This window comes from Lactuca virosa, chromosome 5 (genome assembly GCF_052849685.1).
Source record: "Lactuca virosa cultivar CGN04683 chromosome 5, Lactuca_virosa_CGN04683_v6, whole genome shotgun sequence".
Classification (NCBI taxonomy): domain Eukaryota; kingdom Viridiplantae; phylum Streptophyta; class Magnoliopsida; order Asterales; family Asteraceae; genus Lactuca; species Lactuca virosa.
This window is the reverse complement of record NC_136430.1, coordinates 400627164-400653367: the sequence shown is the minus strand read 5'-3', so window position 1 is coordinate 400653367 and position 26204 is coordinate 400627164. Positions and strand designations below refer to the sequence as shown.

At 37.5% G+C, this 26204-nt stretch overlaps 2 protein-coding genes across 5 annotated transcripts; one reads left to right on the top strand and one right to left on the bottom strand.

Moving 5' to 3' along the window:
• Window positions 1-1657: 1657 nt before the first annotated feature.
• Window positions 1658-3553, top strand: LOC145111574 (reticulon-like protein B12). 4 transcript variants are annotated; one of them, XM_079047841.1, is made up of 5 exons: window positions 1658-1860; window positions 1951-2027; window positions 2607-2787; window positions 2898-3109; window positions 3227-3553. In XM_079047841.1, exons 2-5 carry the CDS (start codon window positions 1958-1960, stop codon window positions 3394-3396), a joined length of 633 nt encoding a protein of 210 aa, XP_078903967.1. In that variant the 5' UTR covers window positions 1658-1860; window positions 1951-1957; the 3' UTR covers window positions 3397-3553. The 4 variants fall into 4 exon arrangements, with proteins under 4 accessions (XP_078903967.1, XP_078903968.1, XP_078903969.1 ...); XM_079047842.1 differs by having other exon boundaries at window positions 1722-1860; window positions 2613-2787; XM_079047843.1 differs by lacking the exon at window positions 1658-1860 and having other exon boundaries at window positions 1867-2027; window positions 2613-2787.
• Window positions 3554-4645: 1092 nt separating this feature from the next.
• LOC145113876 (uncharacterized) lies at window positions 4646-5365 on the bottom strand. The gene has a single exon (XM_079049920.1). The coding sequence runs from the start codon at window positions 5363-5365 to the stop codon at window positions 4646-4648; it is 720 nt and encodes a 239-aa protein (XP_078906046.1).
• Between the last annotated feature and the right edge of the window lie 20839 nt (window positions 5366-26204).

Genomic DNA, 26204 nt, shown 5'->3' with positions numbered 1-26204 from the left:
CGTCGTAGCAATCTATTCCACGTCGTGGTAACCAACCAGAAGCAAAAAAACGAAAAAAACTTTGATTTGAATGATTAATCTATGCATCAAATACAAAAGAAAACAGCCCAGGCTCTGATACCACTTATGAGTTTTGAGCAAAAGAACATCATATGTGCACATGCAAAACCCTAAAGCATTTGGATCTAGGTTTCTCTATCGTACATGCAAATTATCCAAACCTTGAAAACCCTAATCTAGCATACTTTGAAAAACGAGATCTATAACAAAACAAGTTTAGATGATACCTTTCAAAAGTTGCAAGAATCTTCAATCTTCAAGAAGCTTAGTGTCACAAGTGTAACACCTCTAATGATCTAGAAGAGAGAAGGAGAGAGGCATAATTTCGGCTATAGTAACCTTAGGGTTTCTTGGTGTCCCCGAAACTGAAGCCCTGGGGTCCCTTAAATAGCTGAGCTGTTAGGGTTTTAGTCAAAACCCTAGTTGGATGACTTAGGCCCTAAGCAGCTTAAGAATCTTCTGGAATAAGGCCCCTTGGACGAAATTAGAGTGGGCTTCCACTCTAGATTTCGTCCCCCCTTATATCCATAAGGATTCACAGCCCAAATTCAATTATCTTATAATTGACAGTTTCAGTCCCCCTTATTTAATTAATCTCTCTTAGCCACAAAATTAATTCTTGACCAATATTAATTAAACTATATGACTTCTCTTTTAATATATTATTCATATAATATATTAATAAATCATAATAACCCCTCTCTCTCTCTCTCCATAAATCATCTTGCCCAGTTGCTTTGGTGAAGGCAACCCAAAAGGATCATGCACAATCGGGTCAAGTACATACTAAATATAGTTACAGGCTTAGACACTAATCCAACATAAATAAGGGTGGTTGAGATAGGTTTTAACTAACCAAAAACCATCATTCTACATCTTAGATAGGAAGGTATCATGGAACTGCATAAATCCAAGCTAAACTAACGATCCATGACGAAACATCAGATGAGTGGGTGATTCGCTATTACACCTTACAAAAGAATGGTATGAGGTTAGTTTGGTCTAAGTTTTTCTTGAATTGTTAAATTTGTTTTATACCCAAATTTTTTAATTAATAAACAAATCAGGTAAGTTTAATCAAAAGAGGATGATTACATGGAAGCAATTGATGATAAATGATTTGGGATAATATATTAGATATTTTGTTTGTGTATCCGTTAAGGTTCATACTTTTAAATAGAAATATTATAAATATGTAAATAATATAGTACCACATTTATATGCATGAAGGCAAAAAAAGGAAAAAAATTGTCTTTGTTGCGCAAAAAAGTAATCGCTTAAGAAAAAGCTATTCGCACATGTCGATTGGCACAGGTAAACGGATATATATATATATATATATATATATATATATATATATATATATATATATATATATATATATATATATATATATAATCAATTGAGACACAACTATTCACATTTATATCTATCCATTTTATGGGATTCCGAAGTATAATGTTGTTGTATGTAGGCCTCAAAATATTAACTACATAGAATTTAACCCACATTTAAATTATTTTATTGGGTCTGTGGGTCCTACTCGGCCTCACGGGAAATTGGTAGGAACGTCTTCACCGTCCCTGTGTAATGTATGTGTATAGTATAGAGACTACCCGGTCACTCACGGGAAGAATGACTTTTATATCTCTCTCTCATCATTTTATAGAAAGAAAAGCCAAACCAGAGACCCATTTTTGCTTTTTGATCTTTTAGGCTGTAATCTTACAACTCTCAACCCCACAAATTTCACCCACCACTACCCTAACACTCTAATTGCAATACAATACTATCAGAAAGGTGAACACAGTCCTTTACAGTTTTTTCCCTTTTTCAAAATCATATCGAACCCCTGTAGGATTTACTTTGAGATCTTTGATTGCTCTGCAGAATCTTAATGAGTTCATCAGATCGATTGTTGTTCAATAGGCAAACAAGTGTTCATCAGGCTCTCGGAGGCGGACTTTGTAAGTCTTTCTGATTTTAAACCTTCTTTTTTTCCCTTTTAATTCTTATCGCATATCGGATTTGAATTATTGGGTTTGTGTGATTGATGGGTCAGGATCTCATTTTTATCTTGAACAATGTTCTTGGTTCCCGATAGAAGTGTACAATTTGACTTCTGACTTGCTTTCAACTTCAATTTTCGCGTCAAAATGAAATATGATAACTACTGATTTTAGCTCGACTTGAAAAATTCAAAACAATCTGTATATCTTTCGTAGTTAAAGGTAGAGCAAAACTAGAAGAGGCCTTAATCTCAATTGTTTTCAATGTACAAACTTATCTTATCAAATTTCCATTCATGGGTAATGATTATCATTAATCAAGATCTTGTTTTGATCACAATTCAAGATACGATCAGCTCTGTTGTCTTGAATCTTGATGTCATTTTGATCTTGATTCCGGGTATGCCTTAGTTCTCAAGATACAAAATTCAAATTCGTAATTGATGCAAGTTCCTAGAGGGTGTTTGGATGTGTATTTTTGGAAGTAACTACGTATGTTTTTAAAGTATTCGAAGTCTTATTATATGCATTGATCAGTTGCAGATGTGATTCTATGGAGGCATACAAATGTGACAATGGGAATATTCATAATAACTTTAGCTTCTTGGATGATGTTTGAAAGATCCGATTACACATTCTTATCATACGTCTCCAATGTTCTCTTACTCCTACTTCTCATTCTTTTCCTTTGGGCCAAATCAGCACAAATTCTCAACAGGTAACATAGATTTCAGCCCTTATCTTCATGATCATTACACTTCAATTTTTTTTTTTTTTTAAATAAATTCTATACATTTTTTAAATCTTTGCAAACATGATGACAAACAGACCTACACCACCAATACCATACTTACAGCTGTCAGAAGAAACAACAAATGAAGCTGCAGCTTTGATTCGTGAACAAATAAACACAGTGTTATCTGTATCCCATGATATTGCACTTGGAAAAGACCCTAAAATGTTTGCTAAAGTTGCGTCATATTTATTTATCATCTCAACTATTGGAAGTCTAACTGATTTCCGAACATTGTGCTACACAAGTAAGACTTTTTTTCTTTCTATTTTTTTTTCTCATTAAGTGGTGGATTAAGTAAAAAAAACATCCATATATAGTTATAAAGAAAGATTATTTAAGTTGTTATGTTGTTTCATGACAGGTGTTTTTGTTGTTCTTATTGTTCCGGTTTCATATGAGAGATATGAAGAACATGTTGACTCAGTTTTAGTGAAGGGAAATTTGAAGTTGAAGGAGTTGTATATAAGATTTGATGAGGAATGTGTAAAGAAAGTAAGGAAGTGGATTTTGGAGACGAATAAACTCAGTTGATCAAATTCTTTACATTCTTTTTTGTGTTATATTTGTAATGGTCTTCTTGTATGGAGATGGAGGTTTTGATGAATTGATGTCAAGGTGTTGTGAAATACAAGTTGAGAAATGAATGATTATAATATTTTATTGGGTTAAATATATTTTTTTTTCTCAATTTTATGTAAGTAAACAATGAGCGAACCTGTCTTCACTGAATTAGAGACAAATTTTATTATTATTATTTGTGGTATTTATGTTAATAATGTTCCAAATTCTATCCCATATCCATATCGGTGGTGAGAGTGAAGCTGAAGTTTAATTGCTTTTGCTTTATAAAAACGGTGTCGTCTTGGCTAGCTATCATCCATGAGTTGAAGGGCCTTTTTCATGCGTTTTCTTTTTATTTTCTACACCGATCCAAATTCAGAAAGAAAAGCCTTTTCTTTTTGAGGGTCAATAAGGCAATTTACAAAATTTCATGTTTATCTTTGAAGAAAATGAAAAATAAAGCATTTGATAAGGGCCTATGGGAGATGGGACCCGGCTATGGTTTTATGTCTTGTATTAGAGTTTACTAAGATGAGCGATGATGAAAAATTTGTGAATTCAAACTTAACAAATCAAGCTTTGTTAATGTTAAAGTTATATATTTTGGAAAGTCTCTATTCTTGAAAGCATAATTTGAAAAACCGATCTGAAAGAATTATAAATTGGTTGGTTCATATCATAATGTAATTTAATTTTGGGGAGTTGATTCTTCCACTCATTTTTTTATTCATCGGCATAACTTGTTAGTTATTTGACAATTATACCCTTTATTAAATATAAAGTCTATTTAGAAATTTATTTATTTTTGAGTCTGACACTTCTTCTTCTTCCTCACAACCCTCGTTCTTCCATTGTTCTCCTTAATTTGATGCTGCAATCTTCAACCATCTTCGACCCTATGTGTGTCTGAAGTAAAGGATTCCGTAGAATCAATCGATCTCTTATTGAAAGGGATATGATACATAAATAGGTAGGTACAATAGCTAACAACCTACCTAAATTACAATATCAATTTAGATAAATTACAGGGGAAAATATGAGTAACCAATATATACAAAATAATATGTCTAATACTCCCCGGCAGTTGGAGCAGGAGGAGAACAGATGCTCAAACTGGTCTTGAAACGATTGAAGAGGTGACGTGGCAGCCCTTTGGTAAAGATATCTGCATACTGATGATCGGTCGGTACATGAATGACACGAATTCTTCCGATTTGAACTAGTTCTCGAACAAAATGAATGTCAATCTCGACATGTTGAAGCATGTTGTCGGTTGAAGCATGTTGCGGGCGAGACCGGTGACAGATTTGCTTTCTCGAGCTTGCTGTCGGTTGTGCTCAAGTTGAAGCATGTTGCGGGCGGTGTCCCAGTCAGGCAATGTTTGGTTAATGAAGGCGGCAGCAGTATCGTATTCTGGTGGGAGGCCACGAACCATCTGAAGAACTAGTCGTTTTTCACTGACCGGGTTTTCAACGTCCGTCAGTTGATCTGCAAGATCTTTCAATTTTTGGCAATATTCATCCAGGGAGTTCATTGATCGGAGGGTAAGGTTGGTAAATTCTTGTTCAAGTGCAGCAGCTCTTGAGCCTTTATTGTTGAGAAAAAGATTTTTGATCTTTTCCCATGCTTCGTATGCAGTGGAATCAGGTTCAAGAACACGGACAAGAATATCATCAGATATCGATCCATAGATCCATTGTAAAACAATGGCATCGATCTCACTCCACTGGTTGTAATCTGCAGCAGTCTTGGCTGGTGAAGCGGTGCCATCTATGTGAGCTAAGACCTTATAACCTCGAGCGTGAAGTTTAAACAACTTTACCCATGACGAGTATGTGACTTTGACACCATCAAGGACACGAACCTTGTTCTGAATGTTGGTGACAGTGTATACGGGATGCAGGGCACCCTTTTGTGGGTTTGGTTCATCACCAGGCATGGCGAAAGATAAACAGAGGAGAAGAAGCAGCCGTGGCTGTCAAAGGGGATTAGGGTTTTCAGAGAAGCTCTGATACCATAAAGGATTTCGTAGAATCAATCGATCTCTTATTGAAAGGGATATGATACATAAATAGGTACAATAGCTAACAACCTACCTAAATTACAATATCAATTTAGAGAAATTACAGGGAAAAATATGAGTAACCAATATATACAAAATAATATGTCTAATATGAAGGACCAGAATGCAGTGACCAGAGAGATTTAGTCTTAACACGACTGAATAGAAACATTTTCCTATTTGGGTAATATACCTTGACACAGACGCCATTTTAGTGGACGTTATACAGAAGCTACTGAACATCAATATGCTAAACAATCGCATCATCGGGGCTCCGAAATAAAGTCCTACAAACTTAACAAACTACTTCACAAACAACTTCTGGTCCAACCCGGAAATGTCACGCACATTGAGGTTACTTCTACACCGGCGTAATGGTAATGGATCTGAGAAATTGGCGAAAAGGGAAGCCGGAAAATCCAAATCAGAGAAAAAGGGGGATATACAAACTGGTTCTGCTAGTGTTTGTCGGATATATTGAACCGATTGATCACCGGTGGAACCAACATAGTTTCGGAAGGGAAAATGTGAAGCATAGCTGTTGGTCACTACATTCCAGGTGAATTCATTAGATTGCAGCAAAAAGGAGGAAGATTTGAGCCTCATGAACGTGTTGTGGGTTGCGTGTTGGTTTGAAAACTGAAACAACTCAGCTCCTAAAAAGCCTAGGAATAATTAAATTAAAATACACTATACAATTTAAGTAAAGGGTATAATTGTCTGTGGATGGATGAAAATAAGCAGTGGAAATATCATCGCCCTTAATTTTGGATTATGCAGATCTATTGTTAAAACCGAAATCAAACCGAATACATATGATTGAATCAAATATAACTAAGTCATCCCAATACCCCTAAATATCCTAATATTTATTAATCTTTGCTCAAAACACCATTGAATGATTGTTTAATATTTATATTTTGAGAATTAATGATTTTAAGATATTAAAAACTAATTTAACAACTCAACCAAATATAATAAGACTATGTTATAAAGTAGCTTGTTTTTTAAGCTTATAATAATCTAAATTTTCACATCAATGTTATTTACCAAAAAAATATATTTTAAAACTTGACACCAAAAAGGACACGGTTCTAAAAGTTGACACAAAAAAAGACGCTCCAAGACTGCGCCGGCCTTGCTAAACATTAGAAAAAGACCGTACTGACCCGATATCAGTTTTATTCACCACTGGATAGAATTAAAAACATTAAGAAAGAAAGGTAAATAACTATATTCAAAACCAGTTTTTTTAGATGAATTTCTATTATATAAATGGATAATATAATGATACATTGTTGACAACAAAATATTTTTTCTCTATATATCAATTTTGAGATATTAGTTTTATATTTTAGACGATACACCTTTCACAATATTGTAAGGTTATTGAAGTTCAACGTGTTTTGCATGTATAAATTTACTTTTCTTAAATCTACTCCAGAGATTGTATATAAGTTTGTAAAATGGGTGGAATTTTTGTAATTTTTTCTTAACCTTTTTTTTGGGCTTTCAAAGCTAAATGAAAAATTAACTATTTAAATATTTTTATCTTGAAAATACAATTACTATTTTTTCTAAATATAGTGTTAATTTATTTTATGTATAAATTGATATGAGATCAACTTAATTGCATCAATTGACTAATTGCTATTAGATTTAAATATCAAGGTGTAAACTAATAACAAAATTATTTTCATCGTATAAATTATTATAGCATATGATGTTACGTCGATCTCCATTAAGCTAGATTGAGCATGGTATCCAAAGACAAAACAAGAAGAGTCACGAGTATTATCGGGGTGTCTCCCATCACACAATTTGATGCCTAAGTTTGGACTTGGAGATGATGTATGTAGGAGAGGGGTGCGGGACTTGAGAAAGAGTGTATATGTGTATGTGATAGTATTGTTGATATTGTTTTCCTCTATATCGTTTCTTCTAATGGACATTTATAGGGGAAGTCCTTAGGGCATCTTTAACCTAATTTTAATTTTGATTTTACCTTATATTTATAAAGTGTAAAAATAGAGTAAATTCTTCAACACAATTCTATTTTACACTCTATAAATATAAAAATTAACAATATAAAAATTAACAGTAAAACTCAAATTTTGAAATGTTACTATTCATTTTCTTTATTTATATATATGGTAATTTTGTATTGTCATATTTGATCCTTATAGTTTGGTTTTGTATATATATTTAGTTATTTAACTTGTTTTAAATTTGTGTTTATATAATTTGAAAATATCTAATTATGTTGGTATATTTTAAACGTGATAAAAAATTAAAATGTATTAAAAAAATTAATATCTTTTATTAATTTATATTGCTAACTAATTTAATAAAACGTCAAATTGACATACACATATTTTATAAAAATTCAAATTGGCACACATTATATAATATTAATATCACAATATTACATTTCTACTAATCTAAATGTATGTATAATATTTCTTCAATTATATGTACAATATTTTTGTAAATGAGTGTTTATATTTATTTTAATGTGTTATGAATGCAATTATATATTTAATAAAATGTTTGTCTTATCAATATCACACTTAACTTGAATTAATTTTATATGACTTTTATTTGGTTGTATTTATTTAATAGTGTTAAAGTTTTGGTTTGGTTTTAATTGGTCATTATAGTTTTTTTTTTTTACTTTGACCACGTTAAAGTCGAAAATTACATGTCATTTACATCATTTTGAAATAAGTGAAGCGATTGATCGAGGTTATTGTCTCAATAAAGAAAATAACCTCAAAAACCACCAGATAACTATGGTAAGTAAATGTCGAATCCATGAGGAGTTCGTGGTCAAACTTTGTGTTAAAAGTAGTCAACATAAAAGAACTAATACTTACAATTGCGGTAAAACTAATTCAAACTGAAAATAAAGCAAGAAGCTTGAAAATTTATTAATTGAAACGAAACTTTTAATTAGAAAAGTAAGGTACTCCCCGGTTTAGTTATTGGACACTTTAAATTCACACATCTTCTTCCCTAAAATTCTAATTCAGTTACTTAGATGCAATTGGGGTTACTATTTTGTAACACATAAATTTGGGTGCACAATATGTTCATTCAACTAGTTGTCTTACTCCCTCTATCTAATTGGATCGGAAACAAATAGTGAAATAACAATAAAGTGTCTTACAATTACCTATGACAATATTAAGATTCAATATCACAAGTTAGAATAATACATGTGGATTCAACCAATGTCTTTGTTCCTAGGTTACTTGAACTTGGAACAATTTGTGAATTAACAGTTTACTATTTTAGTAATGATAGCAAAAAAAATTCATACAACCCGATTGTAATTATTATCACATAAAGATCATCTCATGAAGCATAACAACAATTGAAATGAACTAGAATCAAGTGCCTTCATCAAACTTTCCTAAACATCCCCGAAAGTAACCCTAATGGTTTGGCCTTCTATGAATTCAATCAATTCATAAAACAAATAACTTGAATAAGAACAATGAAATCCATCCTAAAATCCATAAACACACTTGCAATCATAAAACCAATAAGCCTAATGATTAATCAACTATGGAATGATGAAACCTTGGGGGAGAAGTAGCCAAATATGGAGCTTGATGGAATTAATGAGGATTCACCAGTTGAATGATCTTCCAATGTTGCTTGGTGATGAATTCGATGATTTATCACCTTGGTTTTGGATTGGAGTGATTGCAAACGTGTTTCGATGATTTATCCTCTCGGTATTAAAATCGTCCAACATGATTGTGAAATTGTTGAGGACGATTTCTTCATATTTAACATTATGCAAAAGTACGTTTTTCTCTGTCCAAAATCGTTTATAAGGTTGTTAAAATCGTCCTGGTTGATTTTATTTTCACCCAAAAATCGTTCTGCACTATTTTGGTTATTCTTTGGTTATTTTTCCGGTCTATTTTCGCCTTCCTCATTATTTCACTTTGTTCTCCCTTCATTAAAAAGCTTCAACTTGATGTTATTCTCCAAGTCCATATGTTTGTAAGTTTCCTTTTGCTCGCTTGGCTTGCATGTTCTGCTCACTTTTAAGCATATATGATTACTTTCACATAATGTTCAACATTACATCAAATTAGTGTTATTTTTTTAGAAATCACACATCAATTCAACATATTTAATACAATTTTTTTTAAACGACAAATATTAATATTAAACTACTCCTAAATTATTCCACCTACGTCCACAATGAGACTTGAACTCTCAACCTCAATGAGGGAGGGCAACACCGGATACCGTTGGGCTAGAAACCTTGTGGTAAACTGGTAATACAGGTTATTATGTTCCTAAAATAGACTTATCTCTCTCTATCTCACACAAGCGCACACACACACACACACACACACATATATATATATATATATATATATATATATATATATATATATATATATATATGTATATATATAATTTTGGTATGTTTGGTGTTTAAGATTTTAAATGTTTTGATATTAGCATTTACTGTATTCGTAAAGTTTAAACTTTAAAGTTTAAACTTATGTTGGTCTGCCCCATTTTCCTCCAATATTTTAACTTTTAAACTAATGGTAGAAATTAATAAAATAATTTTGGATCAAATTTTCAATCTCAACCATTACAAAAATCTTATTCACAAAACCCTGTAACGCCCCGATTCTCAGGTATTAATATTATGGCTTCAATTTTCAGGTTTTAAGGTCTACTTGACGAGTTGGATGCCCTGACTCGTCGAGTAGCAGCGGGTTTGGGACACGTGTTTAAGTGACCAACTCGCCGAGTCGGAAGAGTGACTCGACGAGTTGGAGCTGGAGGGTGAAACCCTAATTTTCGGGGTTTTGTACCCTATTTAAAGAATCATAAGCCTCCTTCGGCCTCTTTACAGTCCCTTGAGAGCTCAGCAAAACCCTAATACGTGTGTGTGTGTGCTCCATTGTGTGTTTTAAGCTTTGGAAAAGGATTCTTGGGGAGAAGAGCTTGGGGAAAACAAGTGGATTGAAGCAAGGAACTCGTGAGAATCAAGATCTACTTCAGTTGGCATCTTTTGGGAAGGTATTAAGTTGTTATCTTAACCCCATTTCATTCTAGATCTCTTTTGGGTGGATTTTAGGCTTTTCTAGTATTATAAGAAGCCATTCATGGGTATAAGCTAAGATCTGAAGTTGTAACTTCAGATCTGGACTTTCCTTGGACTCTAAGTCCATAAAGTTTCAGCTTTGGCAAGCATGAACCTTCCCTCTAGTGTGAAACTTCTTTGCAAGCTTGGTTTTTGTCATTTTAAGGCTTTAGAGCTTTGCATGCACGTAAAGTTTGCAACTTTACGTGATAAACATGCCTTGGGAAGCTGGATCTGCAATTTGGAGCCTTAGCATGGCTTAAAAAGCTTCTGTATGGATGGAGGATTGAAGGGACTCGGCGAGTCGCAAGGTTGACTCGGCGAGTCATATGAAGATGGTCATGAACTCGATGAGTTGATGAATAACTCGGCGAGTCCGATGAAGATTGCCTTGGGCTCGGCGAGTCAGTCGAATGACTCGGCGAGTCGGCTAGGGTTTTTCCCAACCTTTGGACACGCATGAACTCGGCGAGTTATAGGGAAACTCGACGAGTCAACCAAGGATTTCACGACTTCTCGAGTTCAGGAAGGACTCGACGAGTCGGTGAACTACACTCGACGGGTCGGGTCAACATGGATTGTTGACTTTGACTGTGGACTTTGACTTTGACCAAGGGTTGACCAGTTGACCTCTGGGGGCATTTTGGTAATTTGGAAATTTATGGAACAAGGGTTTTATGGTAATTATAGGTGGTGGAGTTCGTTTTGGTGATTCGAGAGTTTGAGCCTATCATTTTCAGTGCGACAGTTGCGAGGTGAGTTATCCTCACTATACTAAGGGGTCTAAGACACCAAGGCCGACCTATTGGATATGTTATCCTAGTAGTGTTAGATGTTGAGTATGAGTTAGTGTTGCATGCTAGTGGTTATGCCAGTTGGGTAGACCTGTAGGACTACCTGTGATGTTATATGATTATTGCATGCTCAGTGGTGATGTTGTATGTTATATGTTATGTGGGATGGGTTGAGGTTGTACTGCTCCGTGCAGTAGCCAAAAAACCCTAGGAGCATTCCAGTTACGGGCTAAGGGAGACTCGTACTGTGGGCTCGGGGGTAATCCAGTTACGGGCTAAGGGAGACTCGTACTGTGGGCTCGATGGCAAGCCAGATGTGAGCTTTGGGCCCGTAAGGCAATCCAGACTCACACTGTGGGCCCAGGGGGTAATCCAGTCTGTAAAGTTGTGGACCCAGTATATGTTGTTGTTTATATATGTGTTATGTGCAGTGTATCGGTATTTTGGGGGAACTCACTAAGCTCTCGGTCTTACAGTTTCAGTTTATTGTTTCAGGTACATCAGGGGATCGCGGCAAGGCGAAGGCGTGATCGTACAGCTCCTTATGTTTTGTTTATGTTTCTGGGAAACTCTGATATTATACATTTTGAAAACCAGTTTGTAATGTTTTGATGAATTCAGAATCAGTTTTAAAGTTAAATTTGGAAGAAAAAAAAATTATGGGTGTTACAAGTTGGTATCAGAGCCTTGGTTTGAGTGAATTGGAGGAACATGCGTGTGAATCCAGTCTCAAATCAAGGAAAGGTTTTCAAATGATTTCTAAAATGGTTTTTCAAAATAAGTAAAGGAGGATGCATGGTGTACGATCAGTGAAGCCAGTAAGTAGACCCCAAAATGCCATACAGTTATTTGATTACGTGATATGTTAGAAAAGCATGTTAGTAATAATATAGGGATCCTCAGGAATCGTATGATAGAATTTCCTGATCTTTGATGCCTTATCTTATGTAGAGTACCTCATTGATTGTTTGTGACTCTTTCGCGTGTGAACTAACTATTGGGTGAATACTCTAAGTCACATGCTACATGGGTTAAATGGTCTTAGGGTAAGTGATTTGGTCCTGTTGCGCAGCTCTTGTATGAGTCCAACTGTTGTGGGATTAAATCTTTTACTCTAAGATTGTTTAAGTCGTGCGGTATGTGATTGTATTCATGCAATAGTTAACTAGCACCAATGGAGGGTCGTGTGGCAGTTGGTGGATGGGTGGGTAGTGAGAGGCCGGGAGGCCAGTTATGAGATATTTATCATTCCTCTAGGAATGAGGACTTAGCGCTTGCTATGTATATGTATATTGTAGGGTGTTGTGGTGATATTTGAGACAAATATGGGTAGGTGTGGAAGGTAGTATGGGCCTGTACTACTGAAAACACAGGACCCATACGCGTGTCAAGGAAGTCACAACCCCTAGGGTTCGGTTGGGAGTAGGTTCCCCGTCGTGTATGCGGATTATCTAATATCTTCCTGTATATGTTCAGTATGGTGATGGCAAATCGATTTGAGGCGGGATCCGGATCAGGATCGGGAGCGAGCGGCCAGGGTAGGCCAGTATTGTCCGTCGAGCAGATACGGGAGATGATTTCCGTGGAGGTTTCTCAGATTTTGAGAGAATAATTATTTGGGGTCGTGGACCGGGTCACCACCAGGGTGATCGTCAAGTTCGAGGGGCAAGTTGCGGCGTTGCAATCTGTGAGAGATGTTGCTACCGGGATGACTACTGGGGGAGTGCCGGTGGAGGGGTCACAACTAGGAAAGAGGAGGAGGGACTTTTCAGCAGAGGACGAAGAGTTGGAGACAACTGACCTAAGTACTGGAAGTCAGGAGGGCCAGGAGGTGTGTGGCAAGTGTGGGGGAACCCACGGATTTGCTTGTCACAAATTCAGGTGCTACAAGTGTGGGGAGAGAGGACATGTGCAACGGGATTGCAAGAAGGGTCAGATATGCTTTCACTGTCACCAGCCAGGTCATTTCAGGTCCAGCTGTCCTACGTTGAGGACGGAAGGAATTCAGATTCCAGCAATCATCGTTCCTAAGGAGGTCAAGGTTGAGCCGCAAGAAGTCTCTGGTATGTAATTGGAAAACCCCATTATGTAATAATATTATGGTCAAGTCGTCCGTATTCGGTATTTATTTTGTCTTGGAATATTGTTGAGTATGGATAAACAGTAATTTTGGGTTAGTTGCATGTTCTGTCTGATATATGTGTTGCGGAGTTTCATGAGTTGTTAGGCCATTGGAGGTGTCAGGAGAAATTTATTATCAAAGGATTGTAGGTGATTAGAGTTCAGGGCTTCATTAGAGGATGGGAAGTAGAGTGGTTGATTAGAATTTTATCACCTAATGGCAAGGGTTGTGCCCTTTCAGTTTTTCGAGCTCGAAGGAGTGAGCAGGCTTGTGACCCCAAGATCGGGTTGTATTCCAGCTCGGTGTCAGTTGGTTGCAGGGATTGGCGATATTATTTCAGCGCAGGTGGGTCGATGTGGCATAAGTATTTTGTGAGGTCCAGTTTGCCTTGGATCTCTTGTATCAGGTGGTAAGGATCGATTGTGCGACCTATTGCTATTTCGGGATTATAGACTATGTCTTGGGAATATTTTGTAGCCCGGTTTAGGGAACAAGTTGCTTCAGCTACTGCAGTTCAGTTGTGAACGTTTGAGCGGGAAACTTGTTTGGAACACCTTTGGAAAAAGGGGTAGTATGTGGGAGGTCTGCGGATAAGGTCCACATAAGGGTTATTCAGCATTGTCAGGGATCAGTGGTTTTGGCAGCCATTCGTGATTGACAGACGAAAGCACCAAGGGAAATAGCTCGTCGCCGAGGTATTAGTTGGAGTATCTATCTTTTGGTCTTCGGGACTTGAGTGTGGGGTCATTCAAACAATTATGACTGTCGTTTTCAGTGGGATTCAGGAAGTGTTCATCTGGTTCTTGAAGTGTGTGACCAATTGGGACTGGTTAGTAATGGAGCGCTAGTTAGAAGAGTTGGTTGTTATCGGATCGATCGTTGGACAATGAGAAGGATTGGGAATTCTCCAATTTTCATGTATTGTGAAGACTTAGTCGAATCTAAGTGGGGGAGAATCGCCCCGGGATACAGAAGCACGAGCGGTGTTGAAAATGGGTTAAGTTCTGCATTGTGGTCAGGAAGAAAGGTGGCCCAAGTGGCTGTTTGGTTTGAGGGTTGTGTGAGTTGGGAGTTCGGTAAACTTCCCAGCATGTGTATCGCGTCCTCTCGGTGCTTGATAGCAGAATTTGGGGAACCAGTTTGGGGTTCCAGTCATGAATTGAGTTCAGTTCGGGTGTTCAGGCGGGTGTGTGATAGACTCTGAGAGTAAGTGGATTGATAGATTGAGGGTAAGGTATCAGACTGCGTTTGTGTTAGAACGAAAGTGTTGTAAGACTGCGGGGGTGGCCGTAGCATTCACAAGCGATCAGATAGTATGGAAAGTGTTGTAAGACTACGAGGGTATCCGTAGCATCCACTAGCGGTCAGATGGTGTGGGAAGTGTTGTGAGGCTGCGAGATGATTCGTAGCATTCACAGATTCTTTCAGACGATCAGGTCAGGGTGGGCCTGTTCGCAAGATTGTGGGTAGACCATAGCATAATCGGAATCAGGAAAACGGTAGGTCGTTGGAGACCGGACATGATGTAAGACTACAATATTCTGGTAGCGTTCACTTTTGTATATGATACGATGGTGTCGGGTTGTCGGGCTGCTATGATCAATGGATCAGAAGGATTGATGGAGTCATGAGTGGCGATATAGTTAGGGCGGTTATTTCTAGACGAAGTTCCTTCAGGAGTCGCGTAGGGCGACTGTGAGATTACCATTGGCTCAGCAACCGGTCAGGACTTCGGTATTCCAAATAAGTTGGGACCGGGGTGGTCTCAGTGGACTTCGGAAGCAACCAGAAGGCAGCCTACTGTTTCGGTCAGTTTCTGTGTTCAGGGCGGCATTAAGGACTTGGGTTTTTAGGTGTGCGAAAAGTATCTGTATGCGTTTGTAGATCTATGTGCGGGTATTGAGTATACTGTTATGCTATAGCAATCAGTAGGTCTGTCTCCAGGTCTTGAACATGCTGATGGAGTAGGCTGAAGACCTTGTATGGGTTTTGTTAGTTATGTGATCAGGTTCTGAGAATATATGTGTTATGGAGTAGCAACTTGTTCTGCAAGTGGACAGTGTAGGGCGAGTTTTCAGCACTGTGACATTTGTTGGTGTTGTGAAGGACATTGTTTAGGCACTTTTGGGCAATGGAGGAGGTGAGTGCCTCCAGGATGGAGTGATGGGCATCTGAAGCGGCGACAGCGGTGTCGATAGGCTATCGGAAGCATTCCAGTCATGAGCTGAGGGCCGGAGAGGGCATACCAGGCTCATGTTGTGGGCTCAGAGGCAATCCAGACCTATGTTGAGGACAATGTAATGATATTCTAGTCATAGGCTGTGGGCATAAAGATTGTGTTGGTTATGTTGCTGGTAGGAGCGCGTTCGGATTGGATGTATCGTTGAGATTCGGGGGAGTTGCACTCGGTTGTGACGAATCAGAGGATGGTGGATGAGACGCAAGGATAGATCCTTGGATCTCAAGTTATGAGTAGACCTGAGTTATGTCATAGAGGTATTCCAATCTAGGGTATTCCATCCTGAGGATGACCGGACCCTATGATTGATTGGACCTAATATGTTTGGTATTCCAACCCGGGGGTTGATTGGGCCAAACATGTGTGGGGATGCGAGGGTATTCCATCCTAGGGATGTCTGGACTCGTCGTAGGCATGCCTGGTATTCCAGCCCGAGGCTGATTGGGCCAGGTATGAGTGTTCGTACTTGTTAGCTGGTTGATTATGTATGATATTTTGGGAGCTGGAGGACGCTTTATCCTGTCAGCACAAAGGGTTCGCTTCAGGAAGAGGGAAATTGGTTGCCGATACTTTGGATCATCAGCATTTTGTCAGATTGGCAAAGTGGCATGTAGGATAGACCTTTTGAAAAGGTTCGGTTGAGATTCACATCGCTTTTCACGTTTCGAAATGGTGGAAGTGCATCCTAGATGAGGAGGCAGTAGTATCATTGGATGACATTCAGGTTGATGAGCGCATGAATTATGTGGAGATGCCCGTGGCCATTCTGGAGAGGAAGGTGAAGGGTCTGCTGAACAAATAGATACCTATTGGAAAAGGTACAGTGGGAACATCGGAGGGGTTCCGAGTGAACTTGGGAGCCGGAGGCTAAGATGCAGGAGCACTATCCGGAGTTGTTCATCGCAGCGGACTTCGAGAACGAATTCTAGTTCAAGTGGGGGAGAATTGTAACGCCCCGATTATCAGGTATTAGTATTATGGCTTCAATTTTCAGGTTTCAAGGTCTACTCGACGAGTTGGATGCCCTGACTCGTCGAGTAGCAGCGGGTTTGGGACACGTGTTTAAGTGACCAACTCGTCGAGTCGGAAGAGTGACTCGACGAGTTGGAGCTGGAGGGTGAAACCCTAATTTCCGGGGTTTTGTACCCTATTTAAAGAATCATAAGCCTCCTTCAGCCTCTTTACAGTCCCTTGAGAGCTCATCAAAACCCTAATACGTGTGTGTGTGTGTGTGCTCCATTGTGTGTTTTAAGCTTTAGAAGAGGATTCTTGGGGAGAATAGCTTGGGGAAAACAAGTGGATTGAAGCAAGGAACTCGTGAGAATCAAGATCTACTTCAGTTGGCATCTTTTGGGAAGGTATTAAGCTGTTATCTTAACCCCATTTCATTCTAGATCTCTTTTGGGTGGATTTTAGGCTTTTCTAGTATTATAAGAAGCCATTCATGGGTATAAGATAAGATCTGAAGTTGTAACTTCAGATCTGTACTTTCCTTGGACTCTAAGTCCATAAAGTTTCAGCTTTGGCAAGCATGAACCTTCCCTCTAGTGTGAAACTTCTTTGCAAGCTTGGTTTTTGTCATTTTAAGGTTTTAGAGCTTTGCATGCACGTAAAGTTTGCAACTTTATGTGATAAACATGCCTTGGGAAGCTGGATCTGCAATTTGGAGCCTTAGCATGACTTAAAAAGCTTCTATATGGATGAAGGATTGAAAGGACTCGGCGAGTCGCAAGGTCGACTCGGCGAGTCATATGAAGATGGTCATGAACTCGACGAGTTGATGAACAACTCGGCGAGTCCGATGAAGATTGCCTTGGGCTCGGCGAGTCGGCTAGGGTTTTTCCCAACCTTTGGACACGCATGAACTCGGCGAGTTATAGGGAAACTCGACGAGTCAACCAAGGATTTCACGACTTCTCGAGTTCAGGAAGGACTCGACGAGTCGGTGAACTACACTCGACGGGTCGGGTCAACATGGACTGTTGACTTTGACTGTGGACTTTGACTTTGACCAAGGGTTGACCAGTTGACCTCTGGGGGCATTTTGGTAATTTGGAAATTTATGGAACAAGGGTTTTATGGTAACTATAGGTGGTGGAGTTCGTTTTGGTGATTCGAGAGTTTGAGCCTATCATTTCCAGTGCGACAGTTGCGAGATGAGTTATCCTCACTATACTAAGGGGTCTAAGGCACCAAGGCCGGCCTATTGGATATGTTATCCTATTAGTGTTAGATGTTGAGCATGAGTTAGTGTTGCATGCTAGTGGTTATGCCAGTTGGGTAGACCTGTAGGACTACATGTGATGTTATATGATTATTGCATGCTCAGTGGTGATGTTGTATGTTATATGTTATGTGGGATGAGTTGAGGTTGTACTGCTCCGTGCGGTAGCCAACAAACCCTAGGAGCATTCCAGTTACGGGCTAAGGGAGACTTGTACTGTGGGCTCGGGGGCAATCCAGTTACGGGCTAAGGGAGACTCGTACTGTGGGCTCGATGCCAAGCCAGATGTAAGCTGTGGGCCCGTAAGGCAATCCAGACTCACACTGTGGGCCCAGGGGGTAATCCAGTCTGTAAAGTTGTGGACCCAGTACATGTTGTTGTTTATATATGTGTTATGTGCAGTGTATCGGTATTTTGGGGGAACTCACTAAGCTCTCGGGCTTACAGTTTCAGTTTATTGTTTCAGGTACATCAGGGGATCGCGGCAAGGCGAATGCGTGATCGTACAGCTCCTTATGTTTTGTTTATGTTTCTGGGAAACTCTGATATTATACATTTTGAAAACCAGTTTGTAATGTTTTGATGAAATCGGAATGAGTTTTAAAGTTACATTTGGAAAAAAAAATTATGGGTGTTACAACTCTCATTTACGTTTCATAATGCTCAAGAACACAAAAATTCGCATTCACAAAACCTCCCATACATGTTGGTATATACCATTACCAACATTTACCAACTCAACTTATTGGTAGTCAAACAAGTTGGTACCAACTATACTTGGTATGGTAGTGATAACAAAATTTGTGTACAAATTATAATTGATACGATATACGATTTAGGAAAAAAATAGCGGGTACTATATAAATTTCACCCCTATTCTAAACTTTACTTTGCACTCTAAAATAAAGAGTCGTTGGAGATGGTCTTTGGTAGAATATTCAACATTAGTGACTAGACATGGTAACATGGGCACATAAACATGGGTGATGTAAGGAGTGTCAATGGAGTAACTCAAAACACATGCTTTAAGGTGTTGGTCAAAACAAAATCAGATCATATTTTTTGAAGTGTTGGTCAAAACAAGTGAGTTTCATGTATGTGATGGTAATTTTGAGATGTCTTCTATTTTTATTGTTTATCCTATGTGAAATCCTCATATCATATTTAACCCAACTTTATTTTTGATTTTACCTTCCATTTATAAAGTGTAAAAAAGATTAAAGTCTCCGAACCAACTCTATAAATAGAAAATTGAATAATAAAACTCCAAAATTTAGGTGTTAGTGGTTTATTGTTTTTATTTGTAGAAAGTAACTTTATATTGTCATATTTGATTCATTTAGTTTGATTTTGTATGTATATCTAGTTTATCTAACTTGTTTTAATTTTTATCTATATAATTTGATAATATTTAAATATATTGTTATATTTTAAACGTGATAAAATTCTAAAATGTATTTAAAATTTTTTATATTTTTTAATAAATGCTAATCCGATAAAATTTTAAAATGTATTTATATATATATTTTTATTTTTTAATAATTTATAAACCGATAACGTATATAATAAAACGTCAAATTGACATACACACATATTTTATAGAAATTCAAATTGGTATACACAACTACAAGACTTATATCATGATATTACATTATTATTGTAACGATCCAAATTTCCTAACATCTAATCTAAGGGATTGTCAGAGTTATTTCTAAAAAATTGCAGAATTCTATTAACTCATAAAAATAAAAACGTTTTACATTCCAAGCAATATTATGGGTTTACAATAAAAAGAATACAAAAAGTTTGGAACAAGATGATTCAACTAAGATAGCAACCTAGTCTAAGTCCTTGTGCTCTTGTCTTCTCTTCTGGTACCACGATTGTCATTACATGAATCTGCAAAACATGAAACATCTCTACAACATCAGACAATAATGTCCGGTAAGTTATATTCTTTATATTTTCATGTTCTTCTACTTATTTCATCTTTCATACTCTAATATTTCTCATTCTCTTTCATCTCGTGCTCTACATTCTAAACTATTCTTCTCATGGCATAGATTGTCAATCTTTCTCATCTCATCACATTTATCTCTTTTCTTTTATCTCTTATCATGCCCTAACATTATGCTATCTCGTTCTCATACTCCACACTCTATTTTTTTAATAGCACACAATGTTATTCTTCCCGCTCGTCTATCTCTTCTATCTCTCTAAGCCTCTTTTCACACTTATATCATGCTCTTCACGTACTCTATCTCTGCTTCTACATTTGTCTCTTCTCTTCTCTAATCTTAATCTTTTTGTCTCCCTCCATACTCTGTCTCATATCCTATTTCCTCTACTATTCTTTATGCTCTATGCATGCTCTTATCTGCTCTTCTTACTTTATCCCATACTTCTCATCTCACCCCCATTGATCATCTGGCCTTCTCTTTCTTCTCGTTAATACAATCATGGATTCCTTACTCTTAATCCTCACAAATTATCTATAAATTCTTAAAAGAAGTCCATTACCTTGTTCCACTTATGGAACATTTTCTCTACATTTTCTAACCATACACAATCTTTAATTCCCATAGGAATCATCTATCTACATCCCCGAAGGGTCGTCTATCTATGTTCCTTAAGGAACCATCGTCTCAAACTCGTCGAAATCATACTCTTTATTCTTGAAGGAATCTCTATCTCTTATTCTCGAAGGAATCTATATCACTTGTCCTCGAAGGAACCATCTTTCTCTACATCTTTGTCTTTTAATGTGACTCGTCACATAACATATGTCACATGGACATTGTATCTCGTTATCTATTCAATAGATCTTTTAATACACATCTAGTACTTAACTTATTGAGTAGTTATTCTTCATCAATGTCTATTAACATATAGGTATTTTACACAATACCATCCATGTCTAGACATAATTATATACACTTATGATTATACTACGTATAATCATTCTCTATCTCTATCTGAAATCTCTTAGGCGTCCACATATACATTTTCTCATCATCTACTCATATATAGGATATAATACACATAATCCCATTCTTTCTTTATATGCTCTTAAGGGTATTACTTATAATACTCTTGTTCTTTCTCTATACCTCCTTACATACTTTGGTTATACATACATGCTCAGATACATGATCTTAAGTGTATTACCACAAGTACACAATCTTATACAAGATTATAATACATATAATCCTCTTCTTCCTTTTTATTTGTCATGCTCAGATACATGACTCTCACATACAATATATATATATATATATATATATATATATATATAACAACACAGAGAGAGTAAGTGAGAGTTATAACTAACCTTATTAGTTAGTGAGGATTAAATACCCTTATTGGCTCTTTTTGAAATCGATGCATCTTAACTCATTCTATTGCTCAAGGCCTATTCATACAACATTACAAGTTCTTTAAAAAACTTGTCTTAGCCTATTAAGAGCTTATATATTTCTAAATGTCAAAAAATGGTCACTTATTTGATCATAATTCTAACATTTCATTCCCTACTTCTAAATCCAACCCAATAAATGAATCAAGCATCCCATAATTCTTAATTCATCATAATCTAACAATCGATGCATTAATTAGCATATTCGCTAGTTTAGAGTTTTAAACCCTAAATTCACACATATATATTTCACCACTGAAATCACACATAAAGTTTGTTTAAAGCTTCTAAACACTATCACTAGAACCAATTAACAAGCTTCTAAAGGGTAATAATTCATATATAACTTAATTCCACATATCACCATTTAAGCCCTGTCAGCTTTAACAATGGAGAGGATGATTACTTTAAGGGCTTTTGTTGTTCATTCATTGTCTCTAAAAACTTTAACCGCCGCTTGATCACCCTTCATCCCTAAAATCGTTGGAGCTCCTTCCTATAAGGGAATGGGGGTGTTTTTTTTTGGATGAAATTAATGTTGATCAAGGGGTTAATTCTATGTGACACCGCGTTGCGGTGGGTAGTTGAATCATGGTTAAAGACAATCATTTAATTTCCACGTCATGGTCATCTGCTTGCTACGTCGTGGTGCTCTTTCTTAACGACATCATACTTTGGCCAGTGCGTCATGGTGCCCATACATCGCGACGCGGGGGAAAAGTATATTGCCTTTTTACTCTACTAAGAAGAACCACGTCTGCACCCTCGTCATTGCTCACCGCACCGTGGTGAACTACTTGTTGTGTCGCAACACCTGGAGATCAACAAAGTGTATTGCTGATTCCATTCTAGCTTCGGGGACACTTTTTGTCCCAACTTCTAACATTCATAACTTTTTTCGTTTCTTTCCCGTTTTCAATGTTCATTATATCCACACGAAGGTGGGAACATACCCTACAATTCTATTACGTCACGTCTCACTAAGGGTGTAAACGAGCCCCAGCCGAGCCCGAGCCTAACCAAGATCGAGCTTGGCTCGTTTAATTTTGAGGAATCTCGAGCTCGATTCGAGCCTTAAAATGAAGCTCGAGCTCGACTCGTGAACAATTTAGTGGGCTCGCGAGCCTAATCGAGCCTAAACGAGCCTCTATGTATATATATATATATATATATATATATATATATATATATATATATATATGTATGTATGTATGTATGAATGTATGTATGCATGTATGTATGTATGTATGTAGGGGTGACAATTTATGACACGACACGAAACGAAATTGGGACAAAAATGAAATTTGAATTTGTGTTCGTGTCGTGTGCGTGTTAAGTGTAAAAAACACGATGTCGTGTCGTGTTCGTGTTCAAAATTCGACACGAAATTGACACGATTTAGCGTTTCCTTGTCGTGTTTTTCGTGTTTGTCGTTTTTATCGTGTTATGTATGATTAAGTATTCATTAAGTAAACTGATTTTTATTTATTTTATCTTTGTCGTGTCGTGTCGTGTTTGTCGTTTTTTATTTCGTTCATTTTCGTGTTAGTTAAAAAAAACACGACATCGTGTCGTGTCGTGTTCGTGTTACATAAAACCTTTTCGTGTCGTGTCATGTCAGACAGAAACACGAAACGATAGCACGATTTGCCACCCCTTAATGTATGTATGTATGTATGTATGTATGTATGTATGTATGTATGTATGTATGTATAGGCTCGTTTAAGCTCGTTTAGGCTCGCAAGCCCATTAATTGAAGCTCAGCTCGAGCTCGTTTAATAAACGAGCCTCATATTTAGGCTCGAGCTCGGCTCAGGCTCGTTTAATTCGATCTCGGGTCGAGCTTTTAACGATTCGATCCCGAGTAGCTCATGAGTAGATCGGCTCACTTACACCCCTACTTCTCACTGACTTAATACAGGTCTCAATCTGTTAAGTCATAAAGTTGGCCTAAAAACATAAAATTTCCCATTGGAACCTTTTGGCCAAAATGTATTTTATCATGCATTTTTTTTCCTTGAACTTACTCATATAATCTCATCTTGTTGACTTAAACTCTTATTGGCCATTTTCATGAAGTCACAACTTCATATTCTCATATTTTTTTCTCATAATTGGACATTTTGGTCAATATTTGACTAAACGTCAACTTTCTATAAATTTCAGGTTCTTACTGTTACTAATATAAATATATATGTAATATGTTGGAAAATTGGTTTTACCAATTTCCAAAAATGGGGTTCTCCCCATTCTTGAGCACGAACTTCAAACTCAAAATGTAATCAAATGGTTATGTGTTCGTGTTATTCTTCGTGATACATTCGTTTTGATATATCACATGCCCAAAAGAGATAAAAAATAAATGAGAAATTACTTGTCAAAATGGGGTAGTTGAAAGAGATTAACAAATGAGTTAATTGAATTTTGTTCCACCCCACATAGGTGGGAGAAAGAAAAAGGAATTGAGTATATAACTACATGGACTTCTTACCCTTGTTGGATTTATAGAAACAAGGCTATCTCGTGCTCGCACATGCAGGAGGGTGCAAATACGAGCCAATTTGGTTTGGGTTCATTGAACTTGTATGTGCGCGTCCTGTGGGTATGAATGCACCAACCAGTCAACCATAACGAATTTGTTTTTAATACATATTGCAGTACCTTTGTGACCAGTGTTGCAAAACTCGATCTAGGCGGCCGAGTACTCGAACATGTCCCGAGGCGCCTAATTAGGAATCGACCAAAAATACTCAGAAGTTTTTTTTTTTAAGAAAAAATATATAATTGTTATTGATATTTATCTATTTTGTTATATATTTTAATAAAATTGTGATATTTGTCATATTTATAATTTTACTAAAATTAATTTCATATAAATTATCCAATTTGAGTACTCCCCGCCTAGACAGAATATTCGCTAGTCGGCCACCATGGGAACGCCTTTTGCAACATTGTCCGTGACTCATTTGAGTTACACTAAATAAAACGGAAAGCATACACTCCTCTCTTATGCTTCTTCTTCTTCCACCTCTTGCTGCAACCAAGGTACTTTCTGTCCTAGTGGGAGTTCGAGCAATTTTGGAGAATTGCTTACTGCTGTTGTATCCTGAGAGACAAACACCACATACATCGAATTTGTTTTAAGGATACCGTGTTAAACACATGTCTCAAATTTTTTTTTGGTTATTTCGTGCAGATTTTGGGTTATATTTTCCTAATAGTCTTAAAACAAATTCGTTTGTGCAAAATGAACAATTAGAAAGAAAAAAATTTACTGTTAGAACATGGGTGACAATTGGGTCAGATTCGGGTTCGGGTTCACATGTCATGGGTTGGTGTGTAAAAATCAAGGTTCTAAATTACGTAAGGCGTGACTTGACGGCAATGTCAAGCCTCAAGCTGTAACGACGTAAATTTTCAAAACAAATTTTCATTTTTCAAACACAACATGTCTAATAAGGTAATCTCAAAACTCAAAATGTGTCACATGTTATCACAGTAAAACATATCCCAGGATCTCAAATACATAATACTCTATCACTGTGTACAAATCATGTCGGCGCCTTCCCGCGATCCTCGCTAGTATCTGAAACACATATCACATAACACGGTAAGCATAAATGCTTAGTGAGTTCCCCAAAATACCACATACAACACATACGCCACTCGAGGCTATAGCTCGGTACGACCCTCCGGTCGATGTGTCTCAGCGGGACCCTCCAGCCCCGTAGCTCGTTGGACCCTCCGGTCCGGTCTAAATCGTTGGACCCTCCGGTCCGGTCTAAATCGTTGGACCCTCCGGTCCGGTCTAATCGAGGACCCTCTGGCCTCGTAAGTCAGTGGACCCTCTGATCCGGTCTATACAACACATATCATACACATAACACAATGCACATAATCTCAATCATACACATAACACATAAGACCCTCCGGTCTGCACATAAATACCACTCTAGGTAATGTATGGTGAGAAGACTCACCTCGTATGATGTCTAGTAAACTCTCGTGCTCGATATCCTCGATCTAGCCTCCGCCTATTAAATGATAATATCTCTAATCAATACTCTATTATATTCTCATTTCTAAAGAATGGGTAGAAGACCATTCTACCCCTCCATGGCCTCTCCTGAATCAGTTTGACCAAACCTTGAGGTCAACTGAAGTCAACTCCAGTCAACGGTCCATCTTTGACCAGACTCGTCGAATGCACTCGGGTGACTCGGCGAGTCCATGCATGTCCTCTAAATCCTCCTAAGGCCTTACTCGACTCGTCGAGTTAACCTTTCACTCGACGGTTTACCACTGATCACGAATCGCGGGGCAACCCGATCCGACTCGTCGAGTCCTCTCATGGACTCGGCGAGTTTCCTCCATGGCAACACTCATTTGACCTTCTGAGGTCAGATCTGTTTCTCTAACTTATAGATCTGACCTTCTAACACTCAAAATTCACGTAAAGGTTCAATCTTTATGTCCATGCACCACACATCTAACTCTATTGGATGAAATAACCCTTACAGTGGTGTCATGGGCTCAATATTCTCATGTAACAGCATAAAGCTTGGTTTTTGGGACTCTCTGGACCTCTCAAGGTCCAGATCTATAGTCTAATCCTCAAAGGGACTCCACATGCTCCATAATTCAACTAAATAAGGGGTAAAGAAACCCTAGATTCATGAGATCTACTACATACATGAAATTAGACATGGATTCATACCTCCAGCAGCAACCTTTGATGGAATGATAGCAGATCTGAGCCCCTCAACCAGCCTAGCTTGAATCCTTTCCTTCTTTATT